General features: G+C 42.0%; 2 protein-coding genes across 3 annotated transcripts; one reads left to right on the top strand and one right to left on the bottom strand.

Annotated features, from left to right (window-relative positions):
• Nucleotides 1-1,567: 1,567 nt before the first annotated feature.
• sgo1 (shugoshin 1) lies at nucleotides 1,568-5,807 on the top strand. Of its 2 annotated transcripts, none has more exons than XM_026155671.1 (9): nucleotides 1,568-2,072; nucleotides 2,613-2,821; nucleotides 2,970-3,013; nucleotides 3,105-3,166; nucleotides 3,392-4,258; nucleotides 4,387-4,518; nucleotides 4,678-4,848; nucleotides 5,138-5,252; nucleotides 5,344-5,807. In XM_026155671.1, exons 1-9 carry the CDS (start codon nucleotides 1,928-1,930, stop codon nucleotides 5,501-5,503), a joined length of 1,905 nt encoding a protein of 634 aa, XP_026011456.1. In that variant the 5' UTR covers nucleotides 1,568-1,927; the 3' UTR covers nucleotides 5,504-5,807. The 2 variants fall into 2 exon arrangements, with proteins under 2 accessions (XP_026011456.1, XP_026011455.1); XM_026155670.1 differs by having other exon boundaries at nucleotides 5,069-5,252.
• Nucleotides 5,808-6,049: 242 nt separating this feature from the next.
• Nucleotides 6,050-15,225, bottom strand: kat2b (K(lysine) acetyltransferase 2B). The gene is made up of 18 exons (XM_026155669.1): nucleotides 14,558-15,225; nucleotides 13,609-13,735; nucleotides 13,369-13,514; nucleotides 13,191-13,277; nucleotides 12,908-13,089; nucleotides 12,626-12,817; nucleotides 12,355-12,458; nucleotides 12,096-12,221; nucleotides 11,210-11,343; nucleotides 10,063-10,271; nucleotides 9,843-9,969; nucleotides 9,633-9,743; nucleotides 9,396-9,539; nucleotides 9,180-9,294; nucleotides 8,211-8,241; nucleotides 7,942-8,005; nucleotides 7,766-7,850; nucleotides 6,050-7,503 (listed from the first exon to the last, which is right to left on the bottom strand). The coding sequence occupies exons 1-18, from the start codon at nucleotides 14,756-14,758 to the stop codon at nucleotides 7,310-7,312; spliced, it is 2,379 nt and encodes a 792-aa protein (XP_026011454.1). The 5' UTR covers nucleotides 14,759-15,225; the 3' UTR covers nucleotides 6,050-7,309.
• Nucleotides 15,226-15,899: the final 674 nt, after the last annotated feature.

Genomic DNA, 15,899 nt, shown 5'->3' with positions numbered 1-15,899 from the left:
ACTGTGTGATGGATTTGTCCATTAAAGCAAGCTGAGCTAAAACCCGCGGAGTCCCTCTGGCTGTCTATCCGTCTGACTTTATACGTTTCTCTCTCTTTTTCTTTTGCTCTTTAATGCAGTCAGACTCTCTAAAAAAACACACACACGCACAAACACCACTCAGTATTTCCCCTGCTGTGAGGCAACAGCTGTAACATTTGCTTTCTTTTAGCAAGAATAATACACCTTTTAAGTAAACACCAATGAGTCACCACAGGACTGTAAGGCTTACACACACTCACTCAGTTCCACCCCAACACTAAAATGGCATCAGCTACATTCTTTCAAAATAAGTGTAATTTATTTTGTTTGTAATTAAACTTGATTGCTACATGTCCTCATGCAGGTAATGTTGAAATAATCCCGCTTAGAATTCACAAAGAACCAAACATTTGTGAGAAAGGTCAGCTAAACGGAGGACTGTTAATGATCCATGGTCTTGTCCAATATCAGGTGCCTGTTTACAGCTGAGCCAACTTTTCTGAAGTCATTTTTTTTAGTGGGTGACAGTGACAACACCCAAACCTTACCAAACCTTCGCTGTAGTCTCGGTTTGCTTGGCTGGCATCCTCCTCACTTGCAGAAGGTCCAAATGAATTAGCTGCAGTGCAATGCCAGAAAGGTCCAGGTTTCCTCCCCATCCCATGCCAAGCAAGACATCCCCTGTGTGGCTTGGAAAATTAAATCAGCTCATGACTATGTAATACCAAGTAATCCAGTATTTATGGAACATTTATTGAGCAAAACCTGGGTTAATGATGGGTACTTATGGGTGCAGGGTGACTGTGAGAGAGGCAGATCTCTATGTGTGCATGTGTGTGTGAGAGAGAGACAGTGTGCATAAAGGTATGCACTTATTATGGGCCTCATGTCACAGAGAAGAAGACAGGAGTCTGTATACTGGAAGAGACTGTCAAAAGACCTGCTAGCTCAATAAAAAAAATACATTGATCTAATCATTGACTGTCTTTCTTAGCTGCTGTACAATCGTACACTGAAAAAGCCACCGCAGTTTCAGGAAAAACTCAAAATAATATGACTCAAACACTGCTTGCCAGAGGGTTTAGGATGAACACAGTTATCAGCTCCATCCACATGCAGCTGAGCACTCTACTGAGCTCTGAATGCTCTTATCTTCAGCAGTCAATTATGCTATAAATGCTCATTTTGGTTGAATGAGCCTGATCCTTAATGGGTTTTAATCTAATTCCTACTTGTGAAAAAACAGACGTTTACTATGGCTCTATTTCCCAGTTGTGGATGTTTTTTTTTCTTTGCTTTGTTTCCAGCTGACAGGGATGATATGGGTGAAAAGGGACAGCTTGAAGCGGCAGGGATTATAATTAGATAATTGTACTTGTGTGCGGTAGTCTCCTGTTTAGTCTCAATGGAGCAGAATATGCAGACGAATAATGAATACTAAATAAATTACGTCTCCTCTGCGAGGAAACGCGGTTTGTTTTCTATTATACATTAGCGCCATCTAGCGGACGGCCGTTTCATGCGGAGGAAGTGACGTCGTCTGAAATTCTTACCAATCAGCAGTCGAAGTTCTCAATTCGAACGGCAACTCTCGGAGGACGGAGGCTGCGATTAAAAAAATTATTATTTTGTTTCCTCATTTTAAGCGCTAAATGTGTTTTTTGCTCGAGTGGTATCATATAAACGGATTGTGTTGGTGATTTAAATATTTATTCCGGTAGGTTTCATTTGGTGCTGTTTTCGAATACAATGCCAGACTGCAGTTAGTGAAAAGTGCGTTGACAAACGTTAACGGCTAGCTCGCACATTAGCTTCCTCGTTTGTTTTGCTCCGATATACCGTTTTGCTACTGCGTTAAGCTTTTGAACTGCACACTGAACTTCGCCGTAATAACCGATCCCGAGTCATGGTGAGAGAACGGACCCAGAAGAAGTCCTTCCAGCAAAGTCTGGAGGACATCAAGGAGAAAATGAAGGAGAAGAGGAACAAACGTCTGGCCAGTGCCACAGCCCCCAGCGGGGGCCGGTCAAGGATGATGAACAAAACAAGTGGTAAGTAAATAATCTTTTGTCAATTCTGCCCACCCCCCAATAAAGTTACCTAATAGAATAGAAAAAATTTGTTGTTATTGAAATAACGAGATTGGGAATGCCTCTCCAGTTTGCTGCATCCATGTTAAACCCACATTCTTGCATTTATTAATCCATGAAGTTACTGAAACACACTATAAGATTGTTTAAAAAAAGGTAGTTGGAACATAAAGCTCCTGGGTCAGCTGATTTCCAATCTGCAGGTGAAGATTTCTGGCATGGGGGATAAGTATAATAAATAAACAGAATGTAAATATAAATTAATTGTGGTAATAGAAATAGAATCTGTGAAACCCAAGTTTTTAATGAGTGTCTGCCTGAGGGCTGCAACTCAAACAGATTGTGGCCAGGCTGAGAGCTGTCGTTTACAGCTGTGTTAATGGCCTTCAGTAGAGCTTTTTTGTCAGCAGCTGAGCAGCCAGCATACCACACTGTGAGACGGTGTGTTAATATTCTGATAATGATGCTGACATTTACTGGATTCCGTTTTTCTTTTCTCAGGAAGTACCTCCACGCACACCATCCTGATGGGTGTGCAGGTGAACAACAAGGCGCTGGCTGTGGCCTTGCAAGCTGAAAAGGAGAAAGTGAGGCAGGCTAATGCAGTGATCCTGCAGCTGAAAAGAGAGCAGCAGGCACTCTTCCTTCACCTGCTTCTGCTCAAGAGAAAGCTGAAAGAACAGGAGGCTCTGCAGGCGAATGCTTCAGAGGTACGCACTGTCAGCTGTCAGATTTTTTTTTATTTTATTTTTTAAATTAGGAATGTCCTAAGTTATTAGTAGACCATATGAATTATTTTGAGACACTGCACTTTGAATGTAAAAGAAAATGTATGAATTATTTATTTGCTTCGTTTAGACTAAACCTTCTACTGATGCCAAGCACAACATGCATTCAGTTAGGTAAGGTTTTAAAACTTAATGACTTACATAAAAAATGTTATATGCCTTAAACTGAGTGAAATATTGAGATTTGCTTCCTCTTAAATTACAGAAGAAAGCGGACCAGCCAGAACCTGGACCACATCATCTGTGAATCTTCACCAGTTTGTGCAGGTATGCATAAAAATACTTCAATATCCCAGATTTTTTGTTATGTATTATCCATGACTGTTAACTTATTAACCAAATATATTACTTATTGGAGGTCTTTCTTTTAATATAGTAACTTTGGACATTGTCTCAATCTTATTCTTCTGACATTTGCATCTATCTTAATCCTACAGTCAAGACATTGAAATTATTTAATGTGTGTGTGCGTGTTCGTTTGTTTCTTCATAGACCCTCAGCTCTCTAACAAGAATGGGGATCCTCAGTGTGAAAAACAGGTGACCTTGCCATCTACAGTAGGAGTGCGGCGTCAGCGTACAGATAAAAACAGGAGGAGGTCTGAACGTTTGCAAGAACAGAGGATTCTGGGTGAGGAAGGTCCAGTTCCTGGCTTTGGGTCTTGGATCCCAAGTCCTATTCGCAGTGACAGTGAAAATCTCAGTCAAATGCAAAAATTAGAAGAACAAGAGATGGCAGATCCAGGTTTCGCTGAGGAGTTACAGCACTCTACTCCTGAACCAGTGCCACCCAAAAAAAGCAGACAACAGGTCGCCAGGAAGCAGACACAGCAACAGCAGCTGTCCTCCAAACCAGAACAGGTTTCAAGAAAACCCGAGAGAGGGCGCAAACCAGAGCGTGCCCCATTAAAGAAACCATGGGAGAATACCAAACCCAGAACCAGGTCAAAGAGTCGGGACCGATCAGCCACACGGGCCAAAACGGCACCTCCAGCACAGGGCAATAAACTCAACACTTCACTGGGATTTAATGACACATTTGACTTTGACTGTGAAGAGACCGTCCACATCACGCCATTCAGGGCCAAGGCTGAGGATAATCAGCGAATTACACCCTTGAGTGAGGAGGCTCAAGAAACAGGACAGGCCCAGGCTGAAACTTCACCTGTGATTTCCAAGCACAGTGAATCCAGCTCTTCATCTCCATCTTCTGAATCAGAAGACAGCCTTTATGTTCCTCACAAGACCAGACAGAGACCAGCTTCCCCTAACAAGACCAAGGGCATCACCACTCGAAGAGGCCGGCTCTCCAGCGCAGTCAGAAAGACGGAAAACATCCCTCCGAAACCAGAGATCACTGGTAAGCATTTAGATTTGTTTTTAATCTCAGCTTTTGTTTAATTTTTTATTTGTTGTTGGTCTCTTTTTTTCTTTAACATTTGATAATTGAAGACGTTCTGGTATTTTATTGAATTTTGTTTTTTGTAGTCTTCAGAGATGAAGAGGCAAGTCCCAAGACTACAGGCTCTGAAGAGGCAGCAGGTCGCCTCGATCAGTCACCTGATTTTAGCTATTCTAACAGCCCTGACCCTGTAAAGATAGAACATGATAATTATCAAGGTAGGTGTTTAATTTGTGCCATTAAAAAACGAATTAAACAAAAAACATAATAAACATAAACAAAAAAGTATGAAATGGTAATTAAACTGTGTGTGTGTGTGTGTGTGTGTGTGTGTGTGTGTGTGTGTGTGTGTTTGTTTGTTTGTTCTGGTGCTTCAGAGGCTCGTGGAGAAGGAATGGAGAATGATTGTTTGCTTCCTGTCAGCCCTCTGATTGAAGCTGAGATGATGAGAATAGACAATGTCCTGTCCAATTTTGGAGATTCCTCCGGTGAAGCTCCACCACTTTTACCCCACCAAACTCCAAAGAGGCTCAAATCATGCAAGAAACGTAAGCTGTTACAGGATTCAATCCAAAACTGCATGTCCAGTTTACACATCACTGTGAAAGTGTTCTCTTTCTGATAAATAACCTTTTGTTGCCAACATCTTTGAGCACAAGGGGCTGGCTGATTCACCTTTTTGTTGTGTTGCACTGGTGTATGCGTGTGAATTTACCGTTTCCTTTTTCCTCTTTCTCACGGGTCACGTTTTCCTTCACGTTCCTGCAGGTGGGCTTGGTGTAAGGCCAGCAGGGCGGGGCTTGAGTCTGTGTGATGTGACCAATCTGTCCCCTGCAGCCTATCGTAAATTTTCCTGTGGAGGCTCATCTGATTCTCGATGCTCCACCCCCGTTCCTATCCGCAAGCGGCGCTGCACCATGGCGGTCAACTACAAGGAGCCCTCGTTGCACGCGTAAGCTCACAAACGCTCTCTACTGCACGTGGTTTACTGTGTTTTTATTTTCTTTGTTACTGCAAGAAAACTCAACATTTCTCCTCAATAGGAAACTTCGGCGGGGAGATAAGTTCACAGATGTGCAGTTCCTCCGCTCTCCAATTTTCAAGCAGAAGCCTGGCAGGAGGTCTGTGCAGAATCCAAGGAATTCAAGGAGCGTGCATCAGCCGTTTGAAAAGTACAATGAGTCTTTTGTTGGGTGTCGCTGAAAGTTGTTGCCTGACTTTGAAGTGATTTTTAATTTAGTTTTTTTTTCTTGTATTACTGTCAGTGAGATTTCTTTGTGATAAAGAACAACTGTGATGATTTTTATATATTTCTTTATGTTTATGTCTCTTAAGCTTTCATTTCTGTTATTTGTCTTTAGGTGAATGTAGTATTAGCCTTCTCAGATTTCCTAATTTTGCCATTTCCCAATTTTAAATTGTTTATTATGAATTCTTTAAGAAGTTTGTTTGTAATTCTGCTTATGTTTCTTCTACTGTATGATAATAAACTTCATATAAGCGTTTACACATCATTGTGACAGGTTAATATCTGAACACAACAAATTTGGGCTTAACTCAATGAGGTCTGGACATCAGTTTTAGTGTTGTGTAGTTGCAAAGGAACACTGGCCATGCAAACCATTTATAGTCTGGTTCTCATCAAAGCCCTGTTTCGTTTTTTTGGGCCTGAGAAGCTCAGCTGTGTTTGCAGCTGAACCCAATTAAGGCTAGCAAGGTCTTTGTGTAGGAAAAAGTGCACACACGCAATTAGCCTCACTTCTGTTTTATTCAGTCTATAAAATAGGCTAATGCTATGTCACTGTAGAAAGCATGAAATTATCTCTCCAGACATTACAAAAGGTATTTTTTTTTCTAAAGCTTGAAAAGTACAAACACCTTTTTTTACAAAACAGTAAAAGTACATAGTATTGCACAATCTTTTCGTTTATCTCCAAAGTATAAAGTTATCAATCTCCATCTGCCGGACAAAAATAAGAAATAATAAATTAAGAACTTGCCTTAAGTATCATTCTTCTAAATTACAGCACATAAATAAGAATATACTCTAGATAATTAAATTAGTCCTTAGTCAACAGTGTAATTTCTATGTAAAACAAATTCTAAAGGAAAGGAGATGCTCTCATTCATGTTAACTAATACTTGGAAAAATAAAAGTGCATTTTGATAGTCAAATTGCCCTACGTGACACGATAAAAGCAAAAGATTGGGGTTTTTTTTGTTGTCCTTTTTCAGTTCTGGGAAAGAAAATATATGTTATATACACATTTAAAATGTACAGTGGGGTATAAGTGCATTAAAATCTGTACAAATTTAAAGTATGTATTCCTCTTTTGGCAGGATGAACTCTTCACAGACAAACTTTGACTTCATTAACGTCATGCGTGCTCACAAGAGTAGAGTTTTACAGACAGGAAAACTTGGACTCTCAGTCCCTTTTCTCACAGGTAACACTAATCTACCGCGCATGCGGCAATTCCTCATGACATCTCTACCTGAGTCAACTGAGAGGAGGAGGCAGACACAGAAAAGGCAGTATGAAAACAAAGATTAAGTAAGATGGGTGGTTAATCTCTGATCAGCTGTCATGATACAGTGCTTTCAGCACACAAACAACACCTGCTCTGCTTAATGTTTTACTACTGCTCTTCTTTTCTTTCCATGGGCCTCTGAGACACATGGTCAAATACAAAAACTACAATGCTTTTGTCTGGAAACGGAAACAGTCTTACAGTTCTTAAATGAGGCCTTCCCCTTGTGACCCATCTTTCAGGGTATTCTAAGCTACTGATTTATGGTCTAGGCCAGCAAGCATCAAACATTACAAAAGTGTTCATCCAAGACCCGTTTGCACCTTTTACATTAAGATATGTTTCTGAAACCTATCTACTCCAGAATCAGTAGTCGTGTCCTTTGCTTTGCTTGTCTTTTGCATTGTCTAAAACAATAGTTCATTGTCCCAGGACACCCTCATCCTTGTGCAGGTGAAGACAAATCTCTTCCTCTGGTTTACTTCTCAATTAGGCCCGCCTCTTTGATCTTAGTGTAGAAGAACTTCTCCAGTAGGTTCGCACACTTGTAGTACTCGCTCTCTGGAGGGTTGTATTCACGACAGTTTGTGAAAATTCGCTGCATGTCGGCCATAAAAAGCTTCCGTGTCGTGTAGTACCGGCTCTTTAGACGCTCGCTCATTGTCTTGAGGTCTGTAAAAATGTGAAATTTCAATTATGATACCTTTCAGTGGTTGGATGAGTATAGCATTTAACAAATAAACCCCACTTAGTTCATGCTTTAATGCCAGCTGAATAACAACAGTAAAAGATGTGGACTTTAATTAGAAATGATCTGCTGTCGTACCGCAAAACAATGTACAACTATGCAATGACTAGTGCAGACAATTAGTAATACACAAACTGTAACTCATCTCCTCCCCTTTAAGACAACTGTGCTTGTTAACACACGTACCCATGGGGAAGCGTATGACTTGGTAGTACCCAGGTGCTTCTGTTTTTTTCACAGGCTCCATAAAAGGCCAGGCATTCTGGTGACTCTAAAACACATAAAGCAGTCCTTTAAGAAAACTGTTTGTCTGTGTATGTGTGTGTCAGATGTAGACCCCATTATACGTGTCTATCCCTCACCTTCACATGTTGGAGGATAGTTTTCAGAGTGCTATACAGTTGATCGGGGTCTTTCAGTTCTTTCCTGAAGAGTGAAAAATGGTAGAAAAAACGATATAAAACTGAGGCTAGCGAAGTGCTATTTCCAGATGTGCATGCGTGTTATTATTGCCTGCAAATTTTTGTCATAAATGAAGGCCAGAGACAATGTCTGACTGTATCATTGTTGACAAAAATGATCAAATATATAATGTGAATACATTAGCCAAATCATTAGTGGAGCATCTTACCCTTTGCCCACAGGCTTCCAGCCAGTTTCACCTGTTGATATAAATAAACTAATATTACACTCATACACCAGAATGGAGTCATTCTCTAGTCACTAGAGGAAGAATAGGTCAGCAACTTCCGTGTAACCACAAAAAAATGCTGGCTGGCGAATGATTGTGCAGAATTTTTTTTGGAAGTAGTTGGATGACCAATTAGTTACGCAGAGGTTGAGCGTGTTGCACTCTAAACCTGGCAAAAGTCTGCAACGAATTCCCATTTAATTGGAAAAAAGATAGACTCTAAACAACTTGCAGTCAGTCTTTGCAATAGCAGACATGATGCTGACTCAGTCTTATTGCTGATTTCTCACTGTCCTGACACACCAATGTTTCTATAGAGATGTTAGCTGACTGGAAGTGGTTTACAATCTGGTTCCCTTCTTCAAAGCAACCACTTCAAAGGCAGGCACATAGCGAGCTGAGTGCAATAATTTTGGTTGCCCTGCAGTCTCCAACCACTGTTTTTCTTGTGTGACATTGCAATTACTGCTTGTCTTGTTGCCACAAAACAAATTCAAAAAAATTCATCATAATTCTTGCATTCACGTGCAACCTGCTCTAGTCCTTGGCTGGTAGCCATACATACGGAAAATAACCACCCATCCAGATTTCATAGAGAACAGCCTTTAAATCCGAAAAGTATTTGATTAATTAGCTTTTAGTTCTGCCTAACCTGTCACTCCGAGGAAATTAACAAGGTTGATGGTGATTATAGAGGTAGATGTACGATAAAGCCCATAAAAACCCAGTAGATAATATAACCAATAAGTTGGACAGCTTAATTGCACAGGATGTATGTGGTAAGTGGCCTACTTTCCTCAGCATTAATGCTGTAATGGCAATCATTACTTTTTAATGCCAATAATCTTGTAATGTATCAAGCTACTTTTAAAAGCCAAGGTTACCCAACACTGAAAAAGAATAACATACGTATGCCAGGAATGCTCTCAATGGGAATCTGCCGGACTCCATCCTTAAAACAGGACAGCCCTGGATAGACTTTTCTGATCTGAGCCTGTTTCCTCTCAATCAGCTTCTTGATTATCTGAAGGCAACAAATGAGAAAAAAATCTTAGTTGAGGGGACAGAAAGAAGCATTTAGATCAATAAAATATTAAAGAGTTCATTTAAAAGTCACCCACACACCTCTTTCTGCTTCTTGATGATGACAGAGAACTCTGTGTAGGGGATGCTGGGGTTGAGCTCACAGCCCATGAGTGTGGCTCCTTCATAATCCTTGATGTAGCCCACATACTTGGACTTGGGAACCTTTATGTCTTTTGAGAAACCCTGATAAGGAGGAAGTAATAATTTATCCTGGAGCTGCCACGCACTGCCTCTATTTATTATATTATTGTTACTAATGGCCGTTATTAATGTTACCTGTTTCTTAAAGTACCCAATGGCGTATTCATCAGCGTAAGTGAGAAAATTGAGGATTTCATGCTTTATGTGATATTCTTTCAGGTGGTTCATCAAATGTGTTCCATAACCCTGCAACCACACAGTCAGACCAGGAAAGGGTTAGAGCCGGCCATCCAGATATCACTGAATACCCACCAAGCTGAGAAATAAAGCTGGGCACGCTCTCACCTTGACCTGCTCATTGGAGGTGACGGCACAGAAGACAATCTCTGTGAAGCCTTGCGATGGAAACATCCGGAAACAGATCCCTCCGATCACTCTCCCGTCCTTGATCAGGGACAGCGTTTTGTGTTTCCTACCAGAAAAAAAGATGAATTTTACAGAGGGAATCTGCTTCTCTATAACCCTCTGAACTTAAGGTGGGACGATGAGGCAGAGTTACACTCACGGATCGAACACCAGCCGCGTGATGTACTCCTTGGGCATGCGGGGAAGCTGATGGGAGAACACGTTCTGAAGGCCGACGAGCCACATCAAGATCCTCTTGTTGGGCTTCTGGTTTAGGGAGTTCCCAATGACGTGGAATTCAATCACGCCCCTGCGCTCCTCCAGGCGGGCGGCTTCGTCACGTGCAGAGTGAGCTGATAGCAGGCTAGTCTGCACAGACAGGAAGGTATCAAATAAATCATGGTCCAAAATTTGCTGTGATGTGCAGAGGACTTGAACATTTTGTGCAGGGACAATTAACCTACGACTAAAAAAAATAAATGAAGTGCTATACAGACACATTATGGCAGCTTGGAAGGAGATTAAGACCAATTACCATGAGATCTGACACTGACAGGAAAATGATTAGGCTGGAAGGATGAGAAGATTTACAATTATCTAATGACTTTAATTCTTTTTACTCTTGTTATAAAGTGTCAGCCTGGAAAATCTGATAGAGGCTGTGGGTCTGGATGGTATCTGTGAAGATTACATAACTGCCCTTTGCAAATCTGCAGTGCCTTCTTATTTCTCTTAAAAATCCAAGACTTGAGTCAGATTGAAAAGCATCGCAGGTGATGCCAGTTTCAAAATAAACTAGGAGTAACCCCAAAACAACTGAAGAAGAGAGCACGGGCCATTTCCGTTTATCTTCACTTGATTTACAGATGTGAGACGTCTTGACTGACAGAAAGGTTTCAAGAAAACAGCTGTGTATCAGAAGCTGGAGTGATATGCGCTGGTGTGTCTTCTCACTTTTACTTTTTGTCACATACAGCAACAGTGTAAAAAGGGCCGTTATCTTATCCCACTCATAGATGACACCGCGCCGCAGTGATTGGCTCAGATTTCATATGAAGCTCGCAATTAAGTTTTCGACATGGCAAAGATAACATAACAGGGAGCGTTATACAAGAAGAGGAAGTGGAAATCATCAGGCCTCACAAGCACTCGGATACAGTTTCTGACAAACAGCTTATAAGTGGGCTATAATTATAGAAATGATAGAATTTTAGCCCAAATTACTACTTATCATACTTATCATATGAAGATTAAATTCACTTCCAACTAATTGGGCTCCATGCTGTGACTAAACAATAATGGGTTACCTCTGGAATGGCAGCAGGATCAGCGATAGTCGCCATGACTTCATTGATGAGGTCCATGGGGATGTCACCAACCACCCTGGGTCTCTTGTTTTCCTCATGGGAAAGGGGCTCAGAAGGTTTACGCTTTTCTCCAGCTGGGGAGTGTACACAGAGGAAAGCTCTCATTACTCAAGGGGCTTTATGTTGTAAGGTAAAAACAATATTAGAGAAAAAACCCCAACAATCAGACGACCCCCTCTGAGCAAGCACTTGGCAACAGTGGGATAGAAAAACTCCCTTTTAGCAGGAAGAAAGCTCCAACAGAACCAGGCTGTGGGAGAGGCAGCCATCTGTTGTTACTGGCGTTAGAGGGAAAAAGAAGAAAGCAGGTGGAGACAGAAATCCTGGAAACTGGTTCTACAGAATGAGATGTTTGAAAGCTGAAGCCTCTGCCTCCCATTCTACTTTTAAATATCCTAGGACCCACAAGTTAATCTGCAGTCTGAGAGCAAAGTGCTCTGTTGGGGTGATGTGGTACTGTTGGTATGGTTGGTAAACAAGTGACGGACATCTGAAGTCTACTATCTTCAGTCTTCATTTTAAACCTATATGTACTTTGTTTGTTAGAAGCAGCTCTGGGGTTTACTTCACCTTCATGTGATGACAGATCTTAGAGGCAGCATTTAAAACAGGGTTACACTAAAAGCATAAAAATCTCCAAAACTAGAAACGATCTTAAAGGACGGCTGACTTGAGTCATTTCGCTGTAAAGTAGAAACCGTTCCACTTTTAAATGTGTAAAACAAGGCTGACTTTACTCAGGTCCACACTTTTTGTTGTTGTACTGTTACGCAATAAGTTGGCTTAACTGAAACCTCGTGAGTAATAACAGGCTTGTCAGCAATACCTGGGTTTGGCTCCAGTACAGAAGCTGCCTTCCTGGCAGGACTGACACTGCCGCAGGTGGACGGGTCCACTGACACGGGACTGGTGCTGTAGTACAGCGGCCTGGCCACTGAAGCAGCACTTATAACTACACAAAAAAAAAAAAAAAAAACCCACAGAGGAAATTGAATTTATTCAGTCATAGGCTTTAACCTTTTCATAAAAAAACAAGTGTCATCTTGAGAGGCGTTTCGGCGAGGGTGTGTGGGAGGGCGTGTCACCTGTGTGGATAGGAATCTGCCCTCCCGCTGCCCCTGCCAAGAAGTCTTGGCTCCAGATTGGAGAGTTATGACTGTAAACCTCCTCCTCCAGCATTGACAAGAACCTGAGCAGAGAAATCACAACAACTACTTAACTATATTAAAACAAGCAGTCAACTTTACATAAGTGGCTACGGTCTGGTTTCATACTGAGGATGTGAAGCACATCCCAGAGTGTAGCTACTTGAAGGCCTGTGTGGCTAACTGCATGTGAGCCTTCTGTATCTCTTACTTGGGAAAGTGTGTAAGAATGAGTGTGCGTTTCTCAGGAGGGAGCTTGTCCTTCTCCTGTCTGGCCTGCTCCAGCAGCTGTTTCCTCATCACAGTGAAGACAGAACGCAAAAGCGTCCGCCCAAAGATCTGAGTGGTCTCGTAGCGGGGCAGGCTGTCACAGAACTGAGGAACATTGCAGTAGCAGAGCCATCTGGAACAAGCATATCCCATAATTATCTTACAGCTTGTAACTGTACTGGTGCAGGAAAGGCAGGCACAAGATATCTGTCTACTCTGCTACCTAGTGTAGTTGACTTTGTATCCAGCTGCGTCGTCATTGGGCACCCTTTGGCGTCTTTGAGAGGGCGTTTCCAACTGCCAGTAGTTGATCTGGTTGAGAAACATCTTAGCCAGCTCCATAATGGTTTGGCGTTCTTTAGATGGCAGGTGGCTGAATTTGTACTGGACAAAATTGTTCACCCCCTATTTCAGAAACGTGGAGTAAAAGAAAGAACAAATATATCAAAAGTAAGATAAAGATCAGAGGATGAAAGAGTCTGTGCAGTGGAGACTTATTTCTCTACCTGCTCGATGCTGGGCTTTTCAAACGGCGGACTCTCCTGTGCTTCTAACATTGGTTTACCCATCTGTAGGATGGACTTCCTCAGCAGCTGACAATGGAAAAAGATGGCGTTTGTTTAAAGCGAGCGAGATCTGAAAACTCTACCTTGCTTCAAATCGAGTGTAAAGCAATAAAATTACTTTGAAGAGGGAAAAGTAGACTTGTTTAGTGTCAGCATCCTCCTCTTTGTGAATGCACGTGTACAGATACTCCACATCCAGAACAATGCCAAGAAGCCTGTTCATTTCCTCCTCTGAAACATTTTCTAGATGGGTCACATGATCACCTGGAAAGAAGAAATAAGCCAATGAAATTCATCTAGCTTACCCTTCTTGGTATTATTTTCTGATGCAGCTTCTCTGGTGGGCATGCCGACTTACCCAAAGTGTGAGAGCAGCTCCGACAGGGCTCCTGGAGGTTGACTGCGTTGGACTGCTGCTCTGTTTGAGGAGGTGTAGGAGGGGGGTTCTGACTTTTCCAGCCATTACACTTACAGGCTCCTTCAGCCTGCGATAAATAGAGGTTAAATGAGTACAAGCAGGCACAAAGACGATATTAAAAGCAGCAAATGAGCAATAAATGGGGGCAGATTACATAGAACAATTAAGGAAAACCATTCATCTTGTTAAGTTTTGCTTTTTTATTACATAAATATCTTAAAAGCTTTTCCAGGCTCTCTCAGGTTAAACGAGAGATGTTATGCCCGACTTTCTACAGTAACAGGGGGCGGGGACATGATCAGCTGAAGGTGCTGTTCTGAGCATGCGCCCTGAAACAACAACAAACTCCGCCCCCGCCAGCAGCTGTCACCCTGTCAAAACAAAGACCCCGTCCCTCTCTGCGGATCATACGCTGCATAAGCCCAATAAACTCCTCTCTGTTTACCCCCCCTGCTATGACGGTCTCGTGCACGACCACACACACGCACACAAACACACACGCGTATCCAGACCTTGTGCACACAGCCAGCTACTCCCAAAACCAGCGTCAAGCCAATGTTTACGTTCACCAACCCCCCACCTTGACAGAAGCAGTAACACTGTAACAGGCTGCAGCTGCAAGGCCCCTGCTGAAAAGTCCAGATGTAAAAAAAGCCCCTCCAAAACACTTAATGTGTCAGGATTTTATTTTTTTAGTATTACCTCTTTAGTAACTGGTTCATGCATGCAAAAGAAAAAACACAAGAAACTCAAGTGCGGCAATGGCTTCCTTTGCTGTGCTTGCATTTTGAAAACTATTGCAACCAAGCCCAGGAAATGCAGCACACTTTAAGTATGAGCCCCGAAAACTACCCCGCTTTAAAGCCCTGCTTTTGCAGATGTGGCATACTTTGCAGGATGAATACACTCCGAGTTTTTCCAGTTTCTTGGGCCGAGGCGAGGAGCGTAGTTGTGCCTTCTTCACGGCGATACGTGCGGATCCTCTAGCGGCGCCTGAGCCCTCCGTGCCTCCGGCTCCAGGAGCGGCCGGAACCAGGCCCGCGGCTCCGATGGCCGGCGAACCTTGCTGAATCCCAGCGCTGTCGGCCATGATTCCCACCGAAACCCGAAGGGACCGCCAGCCCGGGGAATATTCGCTGCGCCGTCCGCTCTATTCCACAAACGGAGGATCAGACATGGCGCTCATCCTTATTTTCAATTTCTCGCTGTAGGCCCATTTTCCTCCGCTAGGGGACCTTCATGGGATAGGCCAACTCCACAACAATTCAAAGAGGAGAGGTCACAAAATGCAACCATTTATAGCAAAATTTCAAGGTCAAACGTGGTGGGAGCGGAAAAAAAAAGCGGATCCATACTTTCAGTCAGGCACAGGTGACTTCCAAGACTATACTGAAAAATTACTGAAATTAATAGCAACACCATTTAGAAATATATTTATAGACCCTTAAAAATATTTTCACATCATATCAGTGAACATGTGGAAATGTCTTAAGTATGCTCACCCAAACAACAACAATAAAAAAAAGGTTAAAGTTCAGGATTGATGATGATTAGAAGCTTTCATCAGTTTCATGATGAGTATGAGGGAAGTAAAAGTGTGGGTCATAACCTCCAGAGGACAAAACAAACATATAGAGTAGTAGACAAAAAGTAAAAAAAATAAAATAAAAAAAGCTATTGAGGCCCAGAGGTAATAAAGGCACGCACACACATGCACACCGCCTGATTACAATAATAAATGATCAAATTTATTTCAGTATTTATTTGGTCATTACATAACAGTACTGTAAAATGCTTGCATTTAAATGTTTCTGGCTGCAAATAAGTGTTCACTGCAAAACAAAAAAAATTAAAAAAAAATTACAATTTGCATCCTTATGTGTTAAATCATCTATTCATAAACCGCCATTGTGCCAGCTGATAGTTGTTTTACTGTTCCTACAATTATCGTCACAATGTTAGCGAGATGTAGTAGGACAGACAGAGGAAAGCTCAAAAACTGTGCAGCGTGGTGTCCGACTCCTCTGGAGTTTTACAACCTGTGCCTCTGAAAGCTCACGTCTACTTACAGGGAGGAGTAGGAGGAGGAATAGTTCTGGACAAGGCATAGACAAGAAAAAAATGGAGAAGTGTAAAGTAAAGAGATAATCTTAAAAAACAAAAAAACAAAACATGTTTGGATATATTTTTTATGACAGAAATATACAAGACAGATGACTAAATAAATGCAA

This window comes from Astatotilapia calliptera, chromosome 22 (genome assembly GCF_900246225.1).
Source record: "Astatotilapia calliptera chromosome 22, fAstCal1.2, whole genome shotgun sequence".
In the NCBI taxonomy this organism is placed as follows: domain Eukaryota; kingdom Metazoa; phylum Chordata; class Actinopteri; order Cichliformes; family Cichlidae; genus Astatotilapia; species Astatotilapia calliptera.
Note: the sequence above shows the minus strand (reverse complement) of the source record. Positions and strands in the feature narration are given on the sequence as shown.

What these genes read in the sequence shown, in the direction of transcription:
- sgo1 (XM_026155670.1), top strand. Translation starts at nt 1,928, where the DNA reads ATGGTGAGAGAACGGACCCAGAAGAAGTCCTTCCAGCAAAGTCTGGAG. An exon ending in CACAACATGCATTCAGTTAG is followed by an intron (nt 3,014 to 3,104) that starts GTAAGGTTTTAA and finishes CTTAAATTACAG; the next exon opens with AAGAAAGCGGACCAGCCAGA. An exon ending in ATCTTCACCAGTTTGTGCAG is followed by an intron (nt 3,167 to 3,391) that starts GTATGCATAAAA and finishes GTTTCTTCATAG; the next exon opens with ACCCTCAGCTCTCTAACAAG.
- kat2b (XM_026155669.1), bottom strand. Translation starts at nt 14,758, where the DNA reads ATGGCCGACAGCGCTGGGATTCAGCAAGGTTCGCCGGCCATCGGAGCC. An exon ending in TGTACTGGAGCCAAACCCAG is followed by an intron (nt 11,344 to 12,095) that starts GTATTGCTGACA and finishes TACACTCCCCAG; the next exon opens with CTGGAGAAAAGCGTAAACCT. An exon ending in ACGCGGCTGGTGTTCGATCC is followed by an intron (nt 9,970 to 10,062) that starts GTGAGTGTAACT and finishes TTTTTCTGGTAG; the next exon opens with GAAACACAAAACGCTGTCCC.